This window comes from Sparus aurata, chromosome 22 (genome assembly GCF_900880675.1).
Source record: "Sparus aurata chromosome 22, fSpaAur1.1, whole genome shotgun sequence".
In the NCBI taxonomy this organism is placed as follows: domain Eukaryota; kingdom Metazoa; phylum Chordata; class Actinopteri; order Spariformes; family Sparidae; genus Sparus; species Sparus aurata.
Window position 1 is genome coordinate 24758591 of NC_044208.1, and position 26223 is coordinate 24784813.

Below are 26223 nucleotides of genomic sequence, written 5' to 3' on the forward strand. Positions count from 1 at the left end.
ATTTTAATGATCCTCGAGGAAAAATTCATACGTTACAGTAGGAGCTTCAAGGAATATCTTGTCACATGGAAAAAATAGAGCAACCAGAACACAGTGAAGATGAAAGACAGTGTGCATCTTTGTCATGCTAATGCAGCACGCTTTTTCTTTTTCTTTTTTTTTTTTTGCTTTAAAGAAGTCTCGCTATGTTAACAAATGAAACATTTACACTGGAGTATAATGAAAAATGCCTGTGAAAAACAATCCACTGCAGCAGAACACAGCTTGTGTGCCGATGCGAGCAAGTAATTGTGATGTCAAAATAATTGTAATAACAGCAATTAAAGTGCTGTCATGATTCTTATCTTATTTACACACCCGGTTACACTGACCTTTAAAAAATAAAAACATTAAGCCATTTTTTCAAAATCATGCAAAAACTTTATCAGCTCTTTTTCCCGAGATCTGTCATGTGATTCCTTCTACAAACTGTGGTTTTACGGCTAAAACATACACGAACGAGTGCGGTAGACACTGTGAGACAGCGGTACAGCTGTAATGGGGCTGCTTAAAGGATTAGTTCAACCAAAAAATGAAAAATTCACTTATTACTATCCTCACCCTCCCATATCGATGGAAAGTCAGGTGAAGTTTTGTCGTCCACAAAACGCTTCCTGAGCTTCGCAGCAAAACAGCGTGGCAGCCTTCTACTCAACATGTGACTGAGATGGGGACTTTTTGTTCAGACGTAACAAAATACCTGAATGGAAAACCTCATAATATGGCTCCACGCAGCAAATTCAAGTCTCTGGAAACACAGAGATCCCAGATTGATTTGAAAAGGTTTGTTATTTCCGCCCTTGAAGCGTCGAGCTTGCGCAGCCACTTCAGCGGGATGCTCGCTAGGGCATTAAACTTCCTCGTTCATAAGTGACCTTCATCGTGTCTCAGGTTATGATGTTATGTCACTATTCATTCAAATGCATAATAAGAAGAGATTGTTCATAATGGGACTATTCAGTCCACAGGGCCAGAAATAAAGGGACCCTTCACCAGTTTCACATGTCAGGAACAGGAAACCAATCAGGGCTTGTAATACTGGAAAAGCTGTTGTATAATGTCCTCTGCGGGGGCGGTTCTGGCCTCTGTTTCGACCAGAACTCTTTCAGTGTGTTTGGGTTCAAGCTTTGATGGAGAAATGTTAAAATAGAAATAGGTTCCTTATACAAGATTGTTATAACTACTGCTTCAAAGACAGAGTTAACTTTTGCATATGATTGAACAAATTGAAATTTTGCTATAACTTAAACAAAGATTACATCCTGACCTATATCGGTGCACCTAAAGGAACAATAAATGTGTTAATAAAGCATTAATAAAAAGTCTCCATGGCCCGACATCTGCAAGATTAGTAGGATTAGCATCTGACAGGTTTTTATGGCATGTGACATCGCAAAAAGCTCCATTCAGCATCATGAGTAGCCACGGAACGAACAACCCGGATGATGTAACGTATGAGGACGTGACTGTACTGACGTGGCTCTGAAGGAAGCTGTGGAAAGATATAATCAGTGTTTTTGAAGCTTGGCTGTAGAGTCTACCAGAAACTGCTACGAAGTGCCTCAATTCTGTGGAAGTACAATAAGTGTTTAATCTGCTCTCTCTCCAGGAAAGGCCTACCCTCCGGAGTTCTACTACGACACCTACAGCCCCCTGTGGCAGAACCGGCCCAGAGTCTACGGCTTCAAGCTGCAGTGGACCCAGATGAACCCCAACGCCGTGGACCGCATTGTTGCCTACAGACTAGGCATCAGACAGGTAGGATGACTAAGGCCTGGTCTGCATGTACACAGGTATTTTTGCAAACAATCCCCGTCCATTATCCATTATTTCCATCCATACTACCACACCTGAAAACATTTTCATATGGCCACTCGGTGGTTGGTTGCTTGGATACTGAAAATGCTATGATTGAGACAGGGAGACATGATGGCTCGTCCTCTTGATAGGTGCTATTTTTAAAAACATTTATAGCAGCTGTTTTTGTCCTTCTTTTCCATCCTTTTATTTTCATTTTCCGTGTTTGTCTTCTGAAACAGGCAATAAGTAAGATCAACAATGCTCCACAATACCATAACACATACTACAGGGTGCACTACATCGCCTTCATTTCCAAAAATCTAGTTTCTAGCTTCACACTGGAAGTTTCCCTAGACTACCATTTTCAGCAGCCTCAAATGCCAAAATGCACAGAAAAATCTTCGTTTTAAAATGATCCCCTGTGTGCATGTTGTCAGTCTGAACTCTCAACCTCGATTTTTTCTCCTCTTTTCCGTTTAACGTATAGTTGCATCATTCAGATGCTTGTTGCCCTGAAAAGTTCAGTCCCACAGAGCTCTTTTGTTGCAGACCAGAAGATAAGTTTCTAAAGCCTTAAACGTTGGCGCCTGCTACAATAAAGTTTGAGTCATCGCTATTGGTCAGCCACTTTTTCGACCCCTCATAGATGAATTAGAGTCATTTTGTGCTACGGGGCAATAAAAGCCTCTCTTATTGCCAATTTGAGCATGTTATAGAAGTGTTTGCACAGCTTGCGCCTGCTTGTTTTATTCCGTTTGACAGCGCCAAATCTTACGCCTCTCGATTCATTGTCTGTCTTATTCGGCAGTTTTTGAGGATGTGAATGAGCCTGTGCGGGGCCGGGCAGGATGACTAAGAACCTGTCAGGTTCAGTCGTTTCAATGAGTTCTGTGGTTTCGGCGAATTGCTTCTGTTTTTCGCTCTCCATCAGAAGCTCAGTCAGAGGAGTGGAGGGGAAACCCCGCAGAGAGCAAGAGCAAGCATAGCTCCTGTTTTCCCTGCTTCTCAAGTAAACTCCACAGATGACAGGCTTGCAGCATTGATGGATGGCATGGTTAGATTTTTCTTTCTTTGCCAATCAATGTGTACCTTCCTCTCTCTCTCTCTCTCTCACTCTCACTCTCTTTCTCTTTCTCCCCATGGCAGTGTGCAGCACATTTCATTTCATTTCAGTTTTTTCTCTTTTACTCTTCCAGCAGCAGGTGTGGCACCACCGTCACTTTACACAACGTTTTAAACGAACCAACTCTTGAGTGAACTCGCTCCATTACCGCCGCAGATTTTCAGGTTAAAGCTTCGGGTTCGTGAAATATATATAACACATGCTGCAGTTTTCTACATCTATCTACGTTCTGCACCGAATTAGTGAGCGTACCCTGACAGTTGTGTTTGCAATAAATAATATAATTTCATGTTTGTTTCACACTACACCCTCAAGGAATCGGAGCTTGAAAAACACATTCTAAACCAGTTATGTTTGTGTAGCGCAATGATTTTTCTGTCGACTATCTCACTTGGTCTGCTCGGTAATAAATGATGCTGCGCTCGTAGAGCCCCGCGTTTTTGTTTGCGCTCGCCAGGCCTGTGTCTGAAAACTTGCCAGGAATATACATTTGCTTTTTCCCATTTTCAGCTAGTCCCCGCGCACATTTTTTTGTTGTTGATAGATTATTATGTCTGCATCCGCGCTAGAACGAAGCCCACAGTTAATTCAGAAATCGCATTAACATTTCAACCTTTTTCCGCATTTGTCTATCCAAAAAAAAAGAGAACATCGCAACCTCACAGTCTATTTTAGCAGACAATTATTGTTTTTTGGGGCAAATTAATTTCTCGCCACCTTCTTGCCTCGATATCTCAAGAGGGGTACATTCTGTGACCATTATTTCCTTCCTGCCTGGCATAACAACATCTCCCGTATCGTCTCAGATGAAAAGAGATTCATTCACGATTTTGCAAACTTCTTCACGGGATTTGCTAAACTGTGTGCCCTCTGTGATTGATGGAGAATTGATTTGGACTGATGATGAGATTTTGTTTTTTAGATGTCTTCCAGTTGAGACAGGAAAGAGGCAGTGAGCAAGAAATGAGGGAGCACAAGAGATAAACGAGTGGGAGGAGAGAGGCTCCTTATGTATATAAATAAATGCAGAGACACCCCAGGCCTGACTGTGGAAAAGTGGTGCAGTAAAGAAAACCTCGGCACGTGGTCTACACCACTTCGATCTATTTATAGATCCAGCGGCAGCAGCTCCCCCTGCCATTCCCTTGGAATTATCATTTTCTCCCGCTACCTTTGAATTAATACTTAGAGCTGGTGGACCTTATGCCTCTGTAATGGATTGCTTTGTGATACCGTCCAGTAACCTTGTGAGAGACAGTCTGGCAGAACGGGAGATGGAAGCGAAGCTCTAGCTGAAAGGCATGCACGGGCGAGAATCACAAAACACAAATCAGCGCACCTGTCAAGGATCCAGAGGGAAGGTGTGACACCTGCCCTTGTTTTGATACTGTAGAAAACCTTCACTGCTGTCCAGGGGCTTGATTGCCCGTCTCCATCCCCCCCCCAGTTAGATAACTTTTTCAACCTACGTCTTGCGGTCTTGGAGCTGCTTCTTCAGCCTCCTCCTCCTCCACCTCCTCCCGCGTCTGTTTCAATTGATCTGTCAAGTCAGGGGTGTGCGAGCAAGATCAATAGGAGCCATACTAATTACATGCAGGCAATCTACATTAGATCATCTCGTCTAAGATTACACCATCACTTTGATTACGCCTGTGTTTTCGCTCGGCCCCCGCTATCGCTTTGATCAATCCTGCTGTTTTTTTTGAAGTTGAAAAAATTGAAAAATAAAACCCTGAACCACCACAATCAAATGAAATTAAATCAATATGGCTCTCTGCCTCTGTGGGGAAAATGCGGAGAAAGAAAGGTAATGGGATGTAAACAGAAACTGTAATTGAGCGCAGACGCGGTGATTCAGTGAACATTAATGGGAATGAAAACAAAGGTGCAGAATCCATACAGGCAGGAAGTGTGTATGTATGGTTCAAAATGTCTGAAAAGTTGGACGTTTTCTCTCAATCACGATTTTGAGTTTGATTTGATATGCACCTTTTAGCACAATTCCTTTATGATATGAGGAAAATGGAACTATATTCTTCCGGTTGTTATTTGGAGCTCGAGGCGGCGTTTGCCAAGACGAGCATTCAAGGCCTAACACACACACATACACACACACAGATTATTTTCCCGATTAGACACTGTTCTCTAAAACTGATATACAGCTGCACACATAAATACATTTTATTCATGCTCACAGCAATACACCACCTAACATAAGCAACGGAGCACAGTGGTGCAGGGACAATAACGAGATGAGACACAAACCCCAAGACATCCTCATCCTCCAAGTGACGGGGTCCTCCCTTTACAATCTGGCATTGAATCTGTTGTAATGTGTTTTTTTTCCTGAGGCAAATGAAGGGCTTTCTCTCACACTAAAGCACGAAGAACATTGTACTCATTTTACAAAGTAATAACACTCAATTTAAATAGACGTAAAGTACCAATTTGGACTCACAGACTGCTTATTTCATTAGAGCTTAATTGGGACACTATTCAATATTTTACCCAAATCTTAATTCATTTGTTCCTGAGATTTTCTATAATTAAAATAAATTGTGTTTTATCAAATATAATATAAACAAATGGACAATATCACTTCTAGAAAAATGGTTACATAGATTGGTTTAGTTTTAGTTTTTAAGGGAGCGAATAATCACCAAACACAGACATGAACAAAGCCTCGGTTACATCTACAAAACCAGAATAGAATAGTACAAGAAGCATATAGACAGACTGTAGAAAATAGAGGGTCATAATGGCCATACTGCACACAAGCATGAATAGGTCTAGACGTTCCCGGTTAGTTGGTTCTCCAAGCACTTGATGACTAAGCCGGTGATTGTTAGGCATGTATTATGTAGCTGGTGCCTATTTTATAACACAAGCGCAACCTCAGACAAACTCATGCTCGATAAATGGGACAAAACTTGAAGAAATCAGAATAAAGCAAACACAAATTCATACGCAAACAAAACGGGATATGTTGGTTTGTGTTTAGGTTCGTTTTATTTCCTCCGGGAAAGATGAAAAAGTGGGCTAATGTGTTTTTCTTTTCAAGATGTTGCGCTACGAATACAAATATTACCTCGCAAAGGTTGGTTGGTGTATAAGCAGGATTACACAATAACTACTGAATGAATTTCCACTCAATTTGGATGAGGGATCGGTCTCAATGCAGGATTTTTATCTCACTTTCATTAACATTGCAAGATTAGACGCTTTGCAACACTTTCCTTAATTTCTCAGAGAATAATACCTGGAATTTAAAATAAACTCAGCTTATTCAGTATTTACGGGTGAGCACAATTCGATGCAGATCCTGGTGAGCTTAAGTTATGCTTAAGCAGTTGTGGATCGTTTAAGATTTAGAGTGATACAGGGCTAGCACGTTTGATATTGGATTAGGTATGATTGAATTAAAGGGGAACTGTTGGGCCTTGGTGGAGTTATGCAATCAACTGGAGTGCCATTCCAGTTTTCATTAACGATCAATGTCATTGTCAATTGCTCATCACAATTTCCCCAGATCACAACCTGACGTCTTAAAATTGCTTCTTCAATCAAACCAAGAGTCCAAAAAGTAAATTAGATGAACCATCATCATGCTAGTCTAGACTAATCAATTAATTGACTAATCGTTAAAGTACCAACATGAGTATTGCGCTAACGAGTGCTGTGGCCACTTTAATTACGCTGTGCCTACCTTCCTCTTCATGGCGTCAGGAAACAAAAACACAGCGATCAGATGGTCAAAGCCGTCAGTTCACATCGTCGCCTTTGCTTTTTGTGTGTGTGTGTGTGTGTGTGTCCTTTAACAAATCCCCCTCTGCAAAGTACATTAATGAGGACAGGTGCACCACAACTAAACATAATGTAGTTTGTCATGTGTAGCTTGTCAATCTTGCAACTGCCAATTGCCGCCGACACAGAGAAGAAGCCCATCACCTGCAGCCCCTCTGCACCGCTCTGCAGACACAATCTATACAGCCGAAAAATGAACAAAACAGAAAGTGATTTCTCACACAGTTGTGCGTCTCGAGCTGTGGACAGCAGGTTTACCGTTTTTGTCATCATTTGCATAAAAAAAGGTTACTTTCTCACTCTATTTTTTTAAATATCAAATATTCTTAAAAAGACACGTTCTCCTTCCAGAGTGTTTAAACACACATACATACACTTAGGGAAGAACACTGTGTAATTTATCGCAATTAGCTGCCCTGCCTTTTGTACTTTAGATGATGGCAAAAAACTGTTCAAAGGATAGGCAGGGACAGCTGCTCCGTCCGCAATTACCAATGGCAGACAAAACACTCTATTTACCTGCAAACTAATGGCGATGAAAACTTGCACCCCATAATTGTGGATCATCCAGGCTCTAAGTAATTACTTAATTAGTATTGTTCACACACAAACACACACACACATACACTGACTCTGCTTCACTGCTTTCACACCTTCATTCACTCTATCTCTGTCTCTCCCGCTAGCACCACGCTTCCTCGTTTCCTTTGACTGAGAAGGGCACGTAAAGTCACTAATTGTGATGCAGAAGCTGTAACTTGTCTTTGTGCTGCTCTTCCCCTTAAAGTGATTCTCAAGGATAAGATGTACCCTACTTTTCTTCTCTCTGCCCCCAGCAAATGCAGCAACAAGCCCCTCGTTTTGTTTCTTTGAATTTTCTTCCGAGCGGCCGTATCGTATCGCAAGACATGAAAAGCGTGAGCTAATTTTTTGTGTGATACCTGAGCTTAGTCACCCATAGACGGGTTCGCTCGCGCGCTCTGCATTGTGCGAGGACGAGATATAAAAGATTGCTGTCGGTTGAAGGTCTCCGTAGAAACAGCACAACTTTGTAGAGCATGATTAAAGAAAAAAAAACTTTCAAGACAATCGAGCACGGAGCGGGAAAGGTTATGTCCGTAGTGTACGAGCAAAATGCCTGTATTGCATTACAGTAATGCCGACTGAGGCATATCTTTTAAAGGGAGGAATGAATCAGGGAATTTTCTCTCAGCAAATATGAGAAAATCTCTGCTGCTCGCTAATGGCAGTCATCAAATTCAGGGGCTGAAAGCTGCCTCAAAAGTAAATGTCGCCAATGAGCAGCTAGCTGTGAACACCTTACAGAGATAAAAAAAAAAGAAAAATCAATTGTTTTCCTGTTGTGTAGCATTTAATGTTGGTCAGATCATACAAATATCTATAAACAAAGTTAGCTCTCTGATGGGACACAACATGGTGTAGGGGATGCAGACTTGCTGTGGTCAATATGTTCCCCAAGAGCAAGAATGTCCTTTGTACTGTTCATGCTCTCTACTTGCACTCATACCAGACAACTGTACGAGTCCCTCCGATCCGAGTCCGAAGCGAGTAGCAAGTCATTTGGTCCAAGTCTCAAGCAAGTCTCAAGTTTCTCTGTTGTGGGCAAGTCAAGTCAAGTCGAGTCACAAGGTTATGTCAAGTCAAGTCAAGTCACAGTAGCCCATATCAACGTTCGCGACGGTGGTGAGTGTAATTGTTTGTCTTATAGCAACAATGTTCAAAACACGATCGACCGATATATCACCAACACCAACATCGAATAGTGTTAGCTTGGTTTCACTTACTTGGCTTCATGCGCTGTCTTTAAGTGGCGGATAAAGTTTGACGTCGTTCCCTCTTTGTCGTTGATTTTAGCGTCGCATATCTTGCATTGAGCGTTCCTCCTTTTATAGCGTGGCGTTCACGACTGCTCTGGTGAGTGGCGTAACGTTGATGCTCACGACCGCCCTGCCGGTCATTTTAACATGATATCCCATGGAAAAAAACATAGCCTACATGAAAAAAACAACATGCTACAAGTCGTCCGAGTCAGCTTGTCTCAAGTCGAGTCGAGTCTGAAGTCATTGTCTTCCAAGTCAAGTCGAGTCTCAAGTTTTTACCCTTAAGTCCGAGTCGAGTTGCAAGTCGTCAAATTTGCGACTCGAGTCCGACTCGAGTCGAGTCTCTATGACTCGAGTCCAATTGTCTGACACATACTTTTAGTTAAGTTTATGTTGGACATAGCATCACAAACAGCTACAAAAAATAAAGTATGCAATTGAGAATTGAAGGATTCGATTGTTATGATTCAGTGTTAAAAGACTGCAAGTTGGCTTGGTGCCTTTTTATAGGTGACTGATTTCCAGTTTGGTCCTTGATATAATGAGAACATCTGGAGTTCAGGTGTCAGGGTTCATCTTTGGTCTCAAACCGTCTCCTGAGGGAAATAATTGGTTCTGTCGCAGCTCAGTGCTCCACAGTGTCACAACAAGAGACCGCTTGATAACACTGCATAACTAACCAACGGGGACATTCTCCCACTTTTAGACACCCGTCAATTTAACTCAGTTCACAGCTGACGAGTATCACGAGTTTCATGAGTTCTTGAGTGTAGAACAGCAACATGCGGCGTTTGAGGGGATTTGTACTTGTGACTCATTCTTTTTGGCGTAAACAAGGCGATTGCACCACACTTAAGCAATCGAATGACTCCGTGTGCGTGCTTAACTAGAAGTGGGAACATGAAACATCTGCCAGGGTTCTTCCTTGGAGGTTACTCGAGGCCAGACTGAACGCCGACAGGCCTCGCTCAATATCTGAGAAGACATGATAAGAATGTGCGTGCATGCATCTCAATGTGTGTGTGCGTGTTTTTTATCGGTAACAAACATGATCGAAATATGAATGTGATATAAGGTGATCTGTGAAGGGTATAAAATAGATTATACACAAGGAACTACACAGTATTTGTTAACCATTTACAAAGTCTATCTGCAGCTATGTTTACATGCAAGTAGTCAGTTGATTCATTGTTGATATAAAACATGTTGATGATAGTGCCGGGAGTATGTTTCATTTAGTGTGCAATCAAATGTGCATTGTGATGTATTGAAATTGCTGCCAATACAGAACATATGGAGCAGATTCTCACGCTGGTATTGAATGGTATTTAATTTTCTTCTATTCCGGTGGGCATGAGTGATTCAAACCCTACAAAGATGGTCTTTGAGATGATCAGGAAGTTCTAGTTTCATGACATCATTGTTCTAGTGTTTGCCAACATTTGCCCTTTGGGTCCAAACCGAACACAAGCCTGATTAACCTTGAGAGCCGAAGTTAACTCGCAGTGTTTTTTTCCCAGACTTTCAAACAATGAAAACAGTGTCTGATAAAAACAACTTACGAGAAGAGTCTTAGCCTGCAGTCTTTAGACTTCCTTTATCAATTAAATTAGCTTTTACAGCTGAAAACCTAATTCTGTCGTCTGTTACAGAGGGTTTGGTCATATCGGTCGATGCTGGAGGGACGTAACTTGTCTTCAGTGTGTTGTCAGTGTAATGTGAAACAAAAAAGCTTTTACATCAGAACAGTAGTGGAGCAAAAACGATATACAATGACTAATAGGTTATAGGATAATGTTGTACCTCAACTTACTGAAACCAATGGGTCAAATTTATACATAATACACATGTCTAGTATCAGGCTGTTGATGCTTTAGATTCTGCATAAATTGTCTGTGTTTGTGTTTAGGGAACTTCTATGTGTCTTCTGATTTTAATAATCTAAACTTCTTGTGGTTCCTCTTCCTGTCCAGATGGGGCTGCAGCGCTGGTGGGAGCAGGAGATCCCCGTGGATGTGGCAATCAACAAAGGAGAGCTCATGACACACAACCTGACCGAGCTCATAAAGCCTGAATCCTACGAGGTGCGTCTCACACCCATCACGCGTTTCGGAGAGGGCGACTCCACCATCCGGATCGTCACCTACAGCGGTGAGTGCTGTGCATTAACTCAAGAGATATGGCTTATTTTGAGGAGAAATGTAGAGAAACCCGGGCAGGGGGGAGACGCAGGAGAGATGCACTCTCTTTAATCTTGAGGTTGCACAGGTGGATGAATTACAACTACAGCTTGTGATGTCATCCTTCAGCTAACTCAGAATTAGTCTCTAGAGTTTGTGCGTCTGTGTCCTGACACATGTTCATCAAGTTCAGTCTGGTATCACCATCCCCGCGATTGTGATTCCCATCATTCATTGTATCATGTATGAGGAAGGATTCATTATAATATTTGAATCAGATCTCAACACATTCAGTCAGGAGACGACAGCTTGAAATCAGCTTGCTTCGCTTCTTTGCCAGTTTGAATGAATGCTGATCAACTGACTAACCGTCTCCTCCTCATGACCTTTTCTTTGGCTGAGTTAAGTCTGTCCCAGCCCCGGGGCAAAAGCTAACGTGTTGTTTCCGTGCATGAGAGACCACCATGACATCAAAGCATCAGATGACTCAAAAATGCAGTTTTGGTTCATAAGACCAGACAGAGCAGGTCAAAGATGAGTCATGTTTCGCTTTCCTGAGTTTTCCCTCAAAACAATGTATTTTTTGTGTGTGTGATTCCCTTTCCGTCTTTTTTTTTCACCAGAGGATGTGGTTTGTCTCCAGGGATGTTTTTCATTTAACAAAAAGCCTTTTTCGATTTCATATTACAGGTATTTTTAAAGGTCCATGGCCTCGCCAAACCCCCACATAGCCTTTCTCGCAAAATAGAATCCCAGTGTGCGAACCCGAGAGGACAATAACATGTTTACTGCTGTTATATTGTATAATTTGGTTGAAGTTTTGAATCAGGGCTCTAGTCATAGAATAGCAGGCAGAAGGACATCTCAAAGATGATGTGCACTGCATTGCATGGCATGCCAGTCTGTCAATAGGCAATAAGAAAACATCAAATCACAAGGTATTTTCTCTACAGAATGAAATAGCTCCTCGCAAATGGAGGTGCATCCTCCTTGCTGAAATACAAAAGCTACATTAGTATCCACTGTCGGCCCAGCAGTGCCAGTGAACAGATGCACAGGTGCTTGAGATGTGCATTTTCAGAAACAAACTGTCTGACTGTTTTTCTGTCGAACACTGACTGCTGAGGTTTCCTGAGCGGATCTGCTGCAATGGTGAATTATTCAGTTTTACTGCAGCTCATCACGGCTGGAGAAAAGAGAATTCGGAAAAAGAGGAAGAGAGAGGCAGATAAACTTTCTCTGATCTCAGTTTTGTAGCGTGTGCGTGATATTGTGTGGGCTCCCCTCTAAACCTTGAATTGAATTCTGCTGAACTCAATCAAATTGAATTCAGTGGAGGTGAACTGAAGAGAACGGAGGCTTATTAAGACAGAGAGAGGCATGGAAGGAGAGGTGGAGGCAGCCAAGTTGGGACTGGGGGAGAAAAAAAAGAAGACACAGAGGAAGAAAGTTAAAAAAATATATATATATAAGTGAAAAAGGAAAAAGGAGAGCCAGTGCTGATGTGCGAATTGGCTGCCCAACAAGAGACTGGACTAATTATCACTCTAGGGCTGCTCTGTTCTCCCACACACAGCCCGGCGTCACTGTAGCTGTCTAATGCAAAACTGAGCAGAACCACTCTGCTCTGAGAACGTGTCCGGTAGCGCGTCCTGACAGACGTGTGAAATACAGTCCGCGATCAGCTCTGTCGTCGCCTTCCTTTCACACTCAGTGGGGAACTGGCAAGTTTATGGTCAACTGAATTATGCTATATGTGGTCATAATAAATCAGTTTACATCTGGGCTTTATTCTATCTCTGCTTAGATAATGTGATATTGAGAAGCTCACTTATCTACCTATTAATCAGCTGAACTTAGTGGAAAACATTTTGCAGCTGGTGAATCAGCCGATGATTGTGAGGCCAGTCAGCTAATACAAAGCTCAATTTATTTGCCTTTGCCCCAAATCTGTACTGCATAATAAATCTCAAAATGTGTTTAAGCTGAAAAAGTGACAAAATTAGTAGACTGGCAACAGCTAGTGTGAAATGATGAATAGCCTTGATTTTTGAGTGCACTGTTGACACTTGTGCACTTTTCTCCCACAATTCAGTGCACAAAGGAATTAGAGGAGCTACTCCACAAAACGGCAGCAACCCAAAAATAATGCAAAACACAATGCTGTGTATTGGTGAAGTCTACAGTAGCTAGCCCCGACATTTGAAAAAGTTCACAGTCGATGGCGATTTTGTTACATTTTTCATTGATATGAAACACTGAGGTTAATTTTTTTGTGTGTTAACAGCAAAAGCTTGTCTTGGCTTGTCTCCAAATCTTCTGCTGCTTGTTTGAGTCTCTCTGATTTTACACTTTGTCACTTAAGCTAAAGACACACTTACAGTATGTGAATAGCAGGCAGTGCTCCAGAGACCTGAACAGGCTGTTTGAGCTCCACAGTATCCCAGATTCATTAGAAGTAACCCGGCTTCCATTTTTTAAGGTCTTTGATTGTCTGAGGTTTCATTTTTTTCCATTCTCAGGTGTGCAAAGAAATGCACCACTCTGCACATTTGTTAACTGGCAGTCAGAGGACTCAGGAACTCAAATTTTTACTCATTTATTCTCATTATTATAGCAAATTGATATACCGTTATAGTACAGCCTCATAATCTGTGAGTGTGTGACAAAAATGTAACTTTTAAATACAATCAAATAGTTGAACAGAACACAACTGAAAGTGGCAAAGTGCTGTGGATTACCAGTCAGTGATGGTTATCATCAGAGCTGCAGCAGTTGCTTGTGAGCTTGTATTTGCCTTCAGCCTTCAGTTTGCACATTTATCCCATGTTTGCTTTGGTTTCCTCCTGTTAAAAACACATAAGAAGTTATGCGTCCAGATAACCTTCAGGTGTGAATGTGAGTTTTTGTTCCTCTGTGTTTGCACATCTATTAGTGTGTGTATGCTCACTGTGCAGTGGCGAACACGGTGCTTCCTGTCTTTCACTAGAGCTCCCCATGACCCTGAATATGAATGTGGGTGTGTAGAAACAAGCTGCAAACTAAAGAAATATGACTAATATCCTGTTTTTTTTACCTGTTAGGATATGTATTGCTGTCCTTCTGGGAAGTTTTAACATAAGGCCTTAAAATCGAAGTAGTTTGTTCATCATTGCCCAAAAGGCCAAGCGATCATTTTGATGAACATAAAGCCGATGGTAGCAGCTTTTCTGCGAGTTGGCAAGAAAACACAAAAGCGGTTACAGTGTCCCTAGCTATAGGATGAAGGATGGTTGTGTCACCAAGCTCCAAAGATACTCTTTTGAATTTTGCTGCAGTGACAAACTCAGCATCTGTTTGATGCTTCCTCACAGCGCTCCACTTTCTCTCTATCGGTTTCCCTCCAAGACGGAGGATTTAATGTTGAAAACCTGTCGTTGGGAAAACACTGCAGTTTTTTTAATTTTCCATTTTTATGCAGCTCGTAGTGACATAAACTGTGAGATGTCTGTCCTCAAGTCAAAGCCCACTAAATCTTACGTTAAATACTGAGATCTGATGAGCCGAGGTGTTGGGGTTACCGTTCAGCCAGTGGCGGTTCAGTGTAATCCCTGTCAGAGCTTTTGTTGGCCTCAGTCTCAACTCTGCGTTTACCAGATAACTCGGTGAAACAGTTTCTGAATGGGTTATATTTCATAATTTATGTGTGTTTGAAAACCTTGGCCCCAAGCTTGTAACATAGGTTTGCTGAAGGAGGTGTGATAAAATACTGAAAAATGATTGCATCATGTCCACCTTTACATAGTGGACTGTAAATATAATGTAGCTGCTATCTTCTCCCTGTATTCTTGTGTTCAGGAGAACTGTCTTAAGGAACAGTTAACCATTTTGGGAAATACACTCAATTGCTGTGTAGAGGAGAAGATTGATGACACTGTCATGTCTGTTTGTCCAAATTTAAGGAGACAGTTACCTGCAAGTTAGCTAGGCTTAGCACACAAGAGGAAACATGCTAGCCTGGGAACTGTTACAGGAGGCTGCCTTTGCTTTTACATTTGTGTTCAATCAAAGTAAAGACAAAAAATATGTGTGGTTTCTGGGCTGTCTTCATCGAAGGTGTCGGTGTATAGTTTGCCGATGAAAGAATACTGCAGAGGCAAGGCCGAGTGGAATAATAGAGCAATCTTTATTGAAACAGATCTCAAGCCTGCGTCCGAACCGGGTTTTCTCAAATCCTGGCAAAGTTCTGCCCAATGCTTTGCCCTCTGCTCTATCAGATATCCTCTACAAGTGACCACCACCCTTCTCTACTTGCGTGGGCCTTTTAGAGTCCCTTCGCCTGTACCTACCTACTTCTTCTAATTGGTCACTTTGGTAAATTGGGGGTCCATCTATCCAATAGACTGAAAGAGGAGTTGACCTGTTTCCCAGCTCATCTCCCGTAAATCACCTAACTCTGCTTTCACTCCTCTACGGGAACCTAGACATTTAGGCATCTCCCACCATCTGGCCTGAGAGTCAAACTCAGTTTTAGTACTTTAGGATGGCCTGGCCTTCTCGCTACTTTTAACAGACAGCTGACTAATGACTTCTGGACCCCTGGACATGTAAGCCCGCACACCGGCCACATTTCTTAACTCACACAAGGAGACGCAATTGGTCATAGTAAGATCTAGAGTAAGTTAAATCTAAGATCAGAATGTGTTGCAGTCCAGAAACCTCATTTGTTTATTAGTTATCTTCAGAGGAATGATAGTCGGAATATAGTTAGCTGTATCTCCCCTCGGTTTGAACTCTTTGTGCTAAGCTAAGCTAACCAGCTGCTGGCTCTGAGTAATTCCTACATTCCGAGGGTCTTGTGTTCCCAGGGTCTATGTTCTAATGGCCTATGTTCCCAGGGTCTATGTTGCCACTGTCTTGTGTTCCCAGGGTCCTATGTTGCCAGTGTCGTATGTTCCCAGGTAATATATTCCCAGTCTCTTATGTTCCAAAGGCCTATGTTGCCAGTGTCTTGTGTTGCCAGTCTCTTATGTTCCAAAGGCCGGTGTTGCCAGTTTCTTATGTTCCCAGGGTCTATGTTGCCACTGTCTTGTGTTCCCAGGGTCTATGTTGCCACTGTCTTGTGTTCCCAGGGTCCTATGTTGCCAGTGTCGTATGTTCCCAGGTAATATATTCCCAGTCTCTTATGTTCCAAAGGCCTATGTTGCCAGTGTCTTATGTTCCCAGGGTCTATGTTGCCAGGCTCTTATGTTCCCAGGGTCTATGTTGCCAGTGTCTTATGTTCCCAGGGTCTATGTTGCCAGGGTCTATGTTGCCAGGCTCTTATGTTCCCAGGTCCTATGTTACCAGGCTCTTATGTTCCCAGGTCCTATGTTACCAGGCTCTTATGTTCCCATGGTCCCAGGCCTTGCAGGCTCTTATGTTCCCAGTTCAGCATACTGAATGTTTTCCCAAGCTCTGGGTTAGGGTTACATGGCCCAGACACAATAGGATGATTAATGTGTGTTGACATATTGAACCAGGGAACATAAGACCCTGGTAGCATGGAATCATAGGCACATAGGACCTTGAGAACATACATATGCCCCCTCTGGCTCCAGCTTCAGCTTCATATTTAATGTGAAGACATGGCAGGAGTATCCATCTTCTCATCTAACTCTCCCTCTGAAATAGGCAATTTGCTGTTATTCCTCCCTCATTTTTGTCTCGATCCACTACCTACTATTTAAACCACAGCAAAGCTAATCCATGTGGAAGTCCATTAAGGACGCGCTTGCATCAGTGTGTCCCATGCACACTGATGCAGATGAGGATAACACAGAGGAAATTGTTGGACATGGGCTGGCTGTGTCCGTGGGGTTGTGTGTGTTACTGCAAAGCATTTACATCCTCTGTTAGGCAGCAATGATTTGATTGAGGGGCACAATGGCGTGATGTCGCCCGTGTTATTTTTGACAGAGACATGAGGGGAAGATTGCAGAATTACATTTGTCCATGCTGTTATTACTCCAACTGATGGTTGAAGCCATGACAGGGCTTTCTCAGAACGTCATGGCACCCACCCAGACCCCCTAAACATGATGGATGAGAATCTTGGGTAGCATGGACTACATGAGGTCAGTAAAAAAAAAAAAGAAGCTGGGCTGCTGATGTCTATGAGAAAACTTGGCTGCCGCCATGGAATTGTCTGCTGCTTCGTAATACAGCCGCAAGCCAGTGAACAGGGAATCCTGCCAAGATGAAGTCAGTGTTTGTATCTGAAACGGCCTCTGTGGACCGCTGTCCTTTGGCGGTCAATGAGCTCACTTTGTGTTTCAATCAAAATTAGGCAATTTGGATGGAAGGCACTCAAGCATCAAGCAGCAGTTTGTTTTGTCCTGAAACCAGAGAGGAGGAGGGCATGCACACATTACGTGGGTCAAGGGCACGACCTGTCATAACAAAAGTTTCCAACAAGCTGCACTGAAAGCTCACTTCACTTCACTGCATTAATGGGGACTGTTTATCTCGAGGAGCATCAACATTACATTTCATCCTCGATCATTATTTGAGGCTTCTTTAGCTCGAGGGGAGAGTAGAGTGCTGTGGCGTTAAGAAAGAAATCAGAGGTGTTTTTTGAAGCCTTTGCAGCTTCCTTGAGGGCTTTTCACACTATGCTTTAACAACATGCATTCTGAAGAGAGTGTCTGAGGTCCACTAATGTTTCAGGAGTGAAGAGTATCTATAGAGAATCTTTCTTAATGGTTGAGTAAATAATAGATCTCATTATTTATGTTATGTGTTGTTTGTTTACTCATATCCAAAACAGTCATCTGAATTGGAAACTAAATGGTGTGCGTGTGTGTGTGTGTGTGTGTAGGTGTGTGTGTGTAGGTGGGTGCGTGTGTGTGTGTGTGTTTTAGAGTATGCACACGCACAGCAGTAGTAAAGTAGCCTGTGGGCCTAGTCTGTGCTCAGCTTGATTTCCTCAGTGGGGGTAGAGACATTGCTCGAGCAGACAGATTTATCTGGACTGAGGCACCTTGAGTCAGCCTGGGGAAGCTGCAGGTAAAAAAAAACATGACAATAAAACATATTTTCATAACTGTGGTCTTGAAGGAGGAGGAGGAGGAGGAGGAGGAGGAGGAGGAGGAGGAGGAGGAGGAGGGGGGCAGCGGGAATCATTTGGGAGGGGGTGAGGAAAGTTTAAGGAAATGGGATGTTGAGAGGGAAAGGAGCCGACGAGCAGGAGGTGGGCTGAAAGAACAGAGTTTTGTCAGAAGACTCAGCATCCGTTTCACGGGCCTGAGGCTGGAAGTTGTCATTTAAAGCATTTTCATTGCAACAGCCCGGATGATTTCCTCCCTCTCTGCAGAGTCTTTCATTTCATCAGCTTCGCTCTGTGCAGTCCGGTCTAAATTCATGGTGTTTAGATGCAGGTACTTTCACATTCGGTAACACAAAAAAATATATAAACGCTTTTGTACAGTGAGTGTGTGCAGCGTGTTCATTCCACACTCGTGCCCCCACCCCCCTCCTTACGGTGAGGCTTCAGCTGCAGCATTGCAGCTCACTGAATGTTTTATATGATTTAATTGGAAATGCAATGGTTTGTTCTCTCTCTCTTTCCCTCTGTGTGTGTCTCTGTGATTATTTCTCTCTCCCCCCACACTGTAAGCGAACAAGTGGACATGCATTTCCATGAACCGCAGAGCAATAAACAGAAATCTCTACTTGCGTTCCTGCTTTATAAAAGAGCAATACCACCAGCCCTGCGGTGCCTCCACACTCTTCAGTACATGTTTTCCTTTGTAGGAATGATTTGTTATTACTCACTTTAATTGGTTGGATTAAAATCAATTCCCCACATGAACGGCAAGGTTTCATAAATCACGCCGCAACGTAGTTTTGTGGTAAAGCTGATGTATCGCATCTATTCAGCCGGTCAGCAATCGATCATGAAAATGCTCATGAATCTTCTTGACAGGTTAAATGGTATTTACTCTGCAAAAAGTGAAGTGCCGACTAACTGGCTCGTTGCAACTCCGTGTGATACCCTTGACCTTTCTGTGTTTGCTGCGGCACTAGCCTCTTAAATTATCAATGAGGGAGGCATTGAACCGCGGTTAGGTGGGCAGAATGTAAAAGAAGCCTTGCATGGACTCAAGTCATCAGTGTTTGATCTAAGAGTTTCTGTAATGGCCGTGTTGAAAACACAGAAAGAGTCAAGGATGTGTCAGAAAAAGTGATTAGCGGACAACTGCCGGTGATAATTACTCATTTTTATGATTTATTGGCTTCTAAATGCAAGTATAAAACGGGCTTAGTGCTCTAAGTGGAAGTCACCTTGAACAAGAACATCAGCAATGCCGGTAAATGGCAATAATGATAAGCAGTTTCGCTATAAGCTTATTAATGTGGTCAGGCTGGTCTTCCTAATCCCTCTTGTCTTTTACATTTGATAACAGACAGAGAACGACTGCTGTCACCTTTTCCACTTTAAATCCCAGACATCTCTCCTCCCGTCTGCTCAATAATCATCGCATTGCGTGTGTGTCGGCGGTTCACTTCCTCTTTAGCCGAGTGTTTACTTTTTGTTTGTACGCTGGGAGAGCAGCAGAGCTCGCACACTCCTAATACGCTTCCAGTGTTTTAATATCACAGGACAATATTTCCAACCTTCCCACGGGCCTCTTTCATTTACTTCTACACCGAGCAAAGTGCGCAAGTTCTATATATGTAGACTTTTATTAGCTCTGTGCCTAATTGGTAGCTGGCAGCAGGATGAAAGGTTAGAAACAGCGGCGTCCGTGTGCATCCTTGTGTTGTATTCTGTATAAGCTGTAGTGGAGCACGCAAAACATTCGAACAGCCGGATAACACTTTTTTAGTTTTTTCATGTATTGACAGACAGCCAAGATATTCTGTACTAATGACTGTCCCCGGCCTCTCTCTTTCACAGCTCCCATCAACCCTCACCTGAGTAAGTAATGTGCACCTCACTGAGCATGTCTCGCCAGACAGCGAACTCATCTTGTCGTAACACAGTCTGTGAGAACAGTGGGGAGACTGAAAGTAACGGCACGTCCTGTCGAGATCTGGCTCTCAACCTGTCACACTGCACTGAAAGATCCTTCTAAGTGTTCTTAAGTAGAACTAAATGAAGTATGATGAATACGACTTCAGGAGTCCTGCTGCATCTGGCTTTTTTGACATGTTGAGAGTTTGAAAATATCTGCAGGACATGGAGTGTACTTGCATGTGTGTGTGCGTGCGTGTGTGTGCGTGAGTGCTTTTGCTCGTTGTGCTTTGTGAGCATTACTTATGCATGCGTTTGTGCAGTGTGTGTTTCTATTCTTTAATGTTTAGTCCCATTTATGATGCGCTTCTTTGTTGAAACTTTGCAAATTCACATTATGCACGCCTTGAGAATCCGCACTTAATCATTGTTTGCTGTGCTGCAGTGTGCTGTTGTGCATTGTGGCTTATTTATTCATATAGATATATATTTTGGTGGGTGTTCACACAAACATTGCCAACATAATAACAAACATCCTAATCACCAACATCATTATCCAAATCCCTCAAGGAAGCTATCTTACCTGCACGCCTCCTCTCTCCCCCCCCTCCCTCCAAATCCTCCTATCTCTCCCGGGCGCAGAAGGCGAAAACGTTTAGTTTAGCTCACAGTGGACGGGGGCGTTAGTGTCTCGCGCCGAGAGACAGACCTCCGTTTAAATCTGCATGCCTGTGAGGAGAAGAGTCAAGAGTGCCCGCAACCCGGCCCCCTTTCCTTCGCTCTCCCACTCAACCAGCTCTTCTTTCTCTCTTGCTCTCACTTTCTATTTCTTTCGCGGCATCATTGCCCTCTTTCGGTCCATCCACCCACACTCCTACCTCTAGTCCATGTTACCTCCATTACCTGAGTAAAAAGCTGCAGATTCTGCTCCCCTCAAGGTCGCCACTCCAAAATGCTCCCAGCTACGTTTAAATAAATCAATGAATATTTATCAGAACACATGCCTGCATCCTGAATCTAAATGCTCCCTTTTTTACCATCTCTTTGAGGACATGCAAAGAGCAGCAACATGTCCTCCGGTTAGTTGTTTGTGTTTTTGTTACACGGATTAAATGGAGGTTTTGACACTTCTGATCCCGCCGCTATCCCTTCATTAAACTGAGTGGGTTAGCGCTCCACGCACTTCATTCTCAGTCTATTCATTAGCGTATCTGCTGGTAGACATTCCCCCTACATGTGACCCATCGTAACCTCGTGCTGGAGTTGCAATTACCTCTATACTTTTTTTTTCCCAAAAGGGTGACGAAAACCTACAGTTTCATTCGCTCCCTGCACACTCCGCTGGTTTAAAAATTGCAGTCAAAGGGGCGTGGAGAGCAACGGAGGAGAAGCGAGAGCGAGGAGGGGGGAGAGGAGGGCAAGGAGGGGAGGGGGGGGCGCCTAATATCTCCACCTGCACACCCACTGTAGAGGAGATGGAGAGTGATAAAGAGAGAGGGAGGCGGCGTCCATTTTTAAAACTGATTACTGCTGCTGAGACTTTACAAAACACCCAAGGACAATCAACTCATTTTTACTTTCGATCATGGAAAAAACGAGAGCTGTTCAGAATCATTAGCAGCTCAGCAGATTCCCTCTTTATGCACAGAGAGCCAAGAAAAGCGTTAATACCTTCAAAGAAAAGCCACCGTTTAGTGTTTCCACCCTCTTTTATATAACATTTTTTGTGTTCTGATATTATTTACTGAGGAATTGTGTGTGGGTGTGTGTTTATTAAATGCAATCCACCATGTCTCAGTCGTGGGCTGTGATGGTATAGCTTCGAATAGCCAATTCGTACACACACACACACACGCTCACACACACTCGAACACGCACACACACTGCCATTGGGTGTTTTCTTCTCTGCAGAGACTTCCTCTCTGAACTGAACCAAGCTGCACTTCGTTGTCAGAGACAAACCAAACACTCTCATTGACGTCTCCACCAGTCAGCGAGAGGTCACATCTTAATTTAGAAATTCTGTTCACCCGATCGGGTGGTGTAATTAGGACTTTGCTGTTGTATACCCCCCTGAGACACACAGACACTCAGACACACTCCAGGAAACCTCATAAATATACAGTAGGTGTCACACCGCACACATTCCGTATCGTCTAGGCGGTGCATAACTTTCTACTGTAGCCTCTCGTATAATGAAGTGCATGTTAAGGCCTGGTTCTGCTCTGTCGCTCTCCAGGAGAGTTCCACTGCAGCTTTGAAGAGGAGCCCATCTGCATGTTCACCCAGGACAAGAACGATGATTTTGATTGGACGCGGCACAGTGCTGCCACCCGCGACACCAAGTACACACCCAACACCGGGCCCAGTGCTGACCGCAGTGGTTCTAAGCAGGGTGAGTGTGATTTCAGGTCAAGATCAGCAAAATGACCATTCCTGAGCAACCGCATCTGGATGACATGTATCCCAGATGTGTTCACGGCACTTCAAGTTTTTCTTCGTTTCACCATCCTCATATTACAGCCATTAATCGTACATAGACATTACCTCATCACTATTCATCCTGCAAACACCTGTGTTCAGAAAAGAAAAAAATAAATTGCATCCTTTTTTTTTACTCTTGCAAAAAAAAGAAAATGCACACGGCAGTCAGATAAAAGTCTGTACAACAGGAGGGAGTGGTGATCACACTGCGTTTGTCCACAGGAGCTGCCGGATTCAACCAAAAAATACAAGTTTCTTGCTACCTTTTACAAAAGCAAAACATGCAAATCCAACCTTTTCATTGTTTATCCAAGTGTGTTTTTCCATTATAAGCATGTTAGAGAAGAAAAGTCTAATCTTGTTGTTTTACTATATTAGACTGTTGTTGTTGTAGTATAGGGAGGATGAGGAGGAGGAGTGCGTGTTGTGAGTTGCTTCACCAGATTTGTGTAAACCGCCGATATTTAAAGTGAGGACAGAGAAACGTTCCCCCTCCAATAGGGCGATGCATTTCATTCTACTTAAGTAATCTGATTCCTTTGTAGTCTTTTTGCAGCTCCACAGCCGTCACGATGAACACGTCAGAACCTCAGACAGCATCAGAGTTCGTCTCTGTGTCAGTCGCAGCGTCTCTCTGTACGTTCAAATGACACATATTGAAAGGACTGGAATATTTCTGTATAGAGAGCAGATATATATGGATGGATGCACGTCATGTAACGGTAGATAATAAAGCGAACTAACAACTGACAAGTGAGCAAGTTATTTAGTTGAATTTCTCAGCTTGGGATGAAAGTGATGCACCAATGGGGGGAGAGAAAAAAAAAACCACAGTTGTCGTAGCGGTTATTTTTATCCAGCTGTCAACACTAAAGCTGCTCTCTGGATCGGAAACACGTTGGTTGAAGGCACACATTATAATGGACACCACTCTGTTATTCCTTATGTAATCCATGCATGAATACATGCAGTGTGCCATCATGTTATTCCCTCATCATGCGGAAAGATGTAAAGTAAGTACCCCTGCATCATGAACGTGTCGTAATTTGTTTACGAAAACTGCAAACATCCCACTAAAAGTTCCACTTCTTTTGAAATGTTGAAATAAGTTGGAGAGACTCAAGTGTTCCCGGCTGCATTATAGATGATTTTCAGCTGTGCTCATTGTGTCACCGATGACTTGATGCAGCACAATCTAACAATGAGCAGCCTTCATCATTTATTTTCAAGATTATCTTGTCACTGACTCTCTGTTGTCTTTTTTTTCCCGTGGTTACCCGAGCCGGAGGAATCTGCACAGTATTTAGTATATGTTAGAAACATGTGCCGGTTCCCAATCTTCAAGAGCTAAATAAATAAAGAACCACCAAATTAGATTTGTAGGAATTCATCAGAGGAAGGTATCTGTGGTGGAATTAAGCGCCCATTATGGTGCTGTGGCACCAGCAGCAGCTGAAGCAGTAAATAATGCATCAGCTTTAATCACCTAATGGTTTCAAAACGTCCAGCATTTCATTACCAGCCCCATTCCTCTTTACGTATAATTATCTGATACAAGATTCAACTGGGGGAGATATTCCATTTGATTTTGGCTGGAGGGGCGTGGAGCCGCTCACCAGCTCCCTCCTCTGCGCCTGTGGCGGGGCAGACACTGGCCTCAGATTATGTGGCTCAGACACAATCAGAGGGCTGTTTGACTCGCTGCCGTCACCGCAGCTGTCCATGACTGTGGGAGCAGGATTCTAACCCCATTGTTATCGTCTCGATTTGCCCCCCGGTTATAGCTATTAGTAAGAGGGGAACTGTCCTTCGAAGAAAGGCCTGCTTCTTATCTCTGATATGGAAGGTTTCATTTCCATCATGCCATCACTGACTGGTCGAAAAAAGCAACTGAGCATGACTGAGGAAGCCTCGCTTTCCCCCGTCTTTACAGTGACAAATAATTTGTTGGTGTATCAGCAGGCAGCCATAAAGCAGCCGAGGGATTCTGAACACTGTCTGACGGAAACTCTCATATTTTTCAAAGAGTACATCCACTGTTTGGGCAGTTTCTCACTGAGAATGACTTTGTTTTGTGTCCTGAGGATATCCACAAGGCACATTCAGATAATACAGTAAACAGTGGACACTTTTGACAAGATGAAAACATATTTTTGTAAGGACTTCAGGCGGTATCTATGTAACTAGTAATATGTGTCTGCAGTGGATTCACATCAGACCTAATACATCAACATGACAGCAAATGCATAAAAATCTGAAAAAGGTCATTTGATTCAACCAGCGATCGCATAAAAACTGCAACTACTTTAAAGAACTAGCACAAGTTTCCAAAAATGTATATCCAACTCCAGAACAGATTCTCTAAATATGCACTGTAAGTTATGTTAACAAAGAAATCTGTGATAACAGGGCAAAAACGTGAGCAGTGAGACAAGTTCCAAACAAACCTCCATGTCAGCCAGACCTTTTTGGATGAGAAAGCAAAGGCAAACTGACAAACAATAACCCAAACTGTCAGTTTAACCTACATTTAAACGGCGAGCTCTCATGTGCAATGATCTATTATTAGCAGCTGAGGGTGCAGTCATCCTCATTTTCACCTCAAAATAAACACTTTAGATAATCTGGCTCAAGTGTTTGAAACCTGCTTACTCATCTGAATGCTTGTCATCCTTGACTTGGTGAGTTCATTGTTAGCAAAACTAATATGAAGGATGACCAAATCTACAGAATACAACTGAGGCTGTGATAAAGAAAAAGTAAATTTCTGCTTTGAATTAGTAAAAGTTGCAACCTCCAGATTGTGAATGGTATATTAAGATGATTCTTCCTTGTATCTATACGTATGCTTTATGTTTACTTTTCGTGTCCCTGTGTTTCAAGGTTTCTACATGTACATCGAGACATCGAGACCACGAAAGGAAGGCGACCAAGCTCGGCTTGTGAGCCCGTTTTTCAACGTAGCTCCTAAAAACCCTTACGGTATCACCAACCCTCCTGCCTACTGCTTCGGCTTCTTCTACCACATGTATGGAAAACACATAGGTGAGTCTCATTCCTCGTGTGCTTCACTGTCCCAAGGTCTGTGTTGTTCCTGGTTTTAATCTGCCATACATTACATCCACAGCCGAAAAGATCATCTGCCTCTATATTCGTTGCTGAATTGTTCATGGAAATATTAGAAGAGTATGTTGATGCTCTTAACTGTTCTGTGCAGTCTGTAATTACATTACAGTCAATAAGGAAACACTGCAACACATTTCATCTACCAAAGAAAGTCCGTCCGATTCGTGAGAACTGTCCGACATTTCCTTTGGACACACACGAGTCACGCCGAAACTAAAAAAGGGAGAACGGCAGAGCTTTCTCCTGTAAGCATCAGAATTTCAGTCATTGCGAGGGAACTTGCGAGCCCCCACGGAGTTCTGTGCTTCCCTGCTAAAATTTTCTAAGTGCAGCTGTCAGATGTTTCAAGCAAAAAGAAAATCTTGTTTTTTTTGCAACAAACCCCCTTCAAAGGTGTGTGCGCAAATCCCGGGCATTAGCTCTTACATGTCTCTCTGAATGTAGATAACAACCTCGTATGGCCTGTTTGAAGATGGCAGAGCGACTGAAGGAGCACTCTGTGGCTTACGTCTGACTCTCAGGCTCCCCACACCGGGGACCCAATCAGCCGACCAAAAAGCACTTCTCCTCTGAGCGAATGCTGTTTGTGTGCTTGTGTATTTGGGAGTGTTGAGCAAGATTGGATCTCAAGCACAAAAACAGCAGGCTTATACGTTGTCGAAGGCCTCTAGTGGCGACTTCTCTAGCTCGGCCCTCACCCTGTATCATTAGCCACTGCACCGGTTCATAAGGTGGAGGAGGGGCAGGGCTGGGTGGGGTTGCAGGGTCAGCATGGTGTCATCGGGGCTTGGATGAGGTTTAGGCGCCATGGTTTCCATTCAAAGCACTATATTAAGTGTTTACAGTAAT

General features: G+C 43.1%; 1 protein-coding gene across 10 annotated transcripts in view; it reads left to right on the forward strand.

Annotated features, from left to right (window-relative positions):
• Positions 1–26223, forward strand: part of LOC115574070 (MAM domain-containing glycosylphosphatidylinositol anchor protein 2) — a 267969-nt gene that overhangs the window by 221737 nt on the left and 20009 nt on the right. For 8 of the 10 annotated variants that reach the window (XM_030405288.1, XM_030405282.1, XM_030405283.1 and 5 more), the window contains 5 exons: positions 1649–1797; positions 10581–10758; positions 19708–19728; positions 22004–22159; positions 25132–25293. In XM_030405288.1, coding sequence (XP_030261148.1) covers positions 1649–1797; positions 10581–10758; positions 19708–19728; positions 22004–22159; positions 25132–25293 — 666 coding nt within the window. The remainder of the gene's footprint in view (positions 1–1648; positions 1798–10580; positions 10759–19707; positions 19729–22003; positions 22160–25131; positions 25294–26223) is intronic. The other 2 variants (XM_030405284.1, XM_030405287.1) reach the window with 1 other exon arrangement.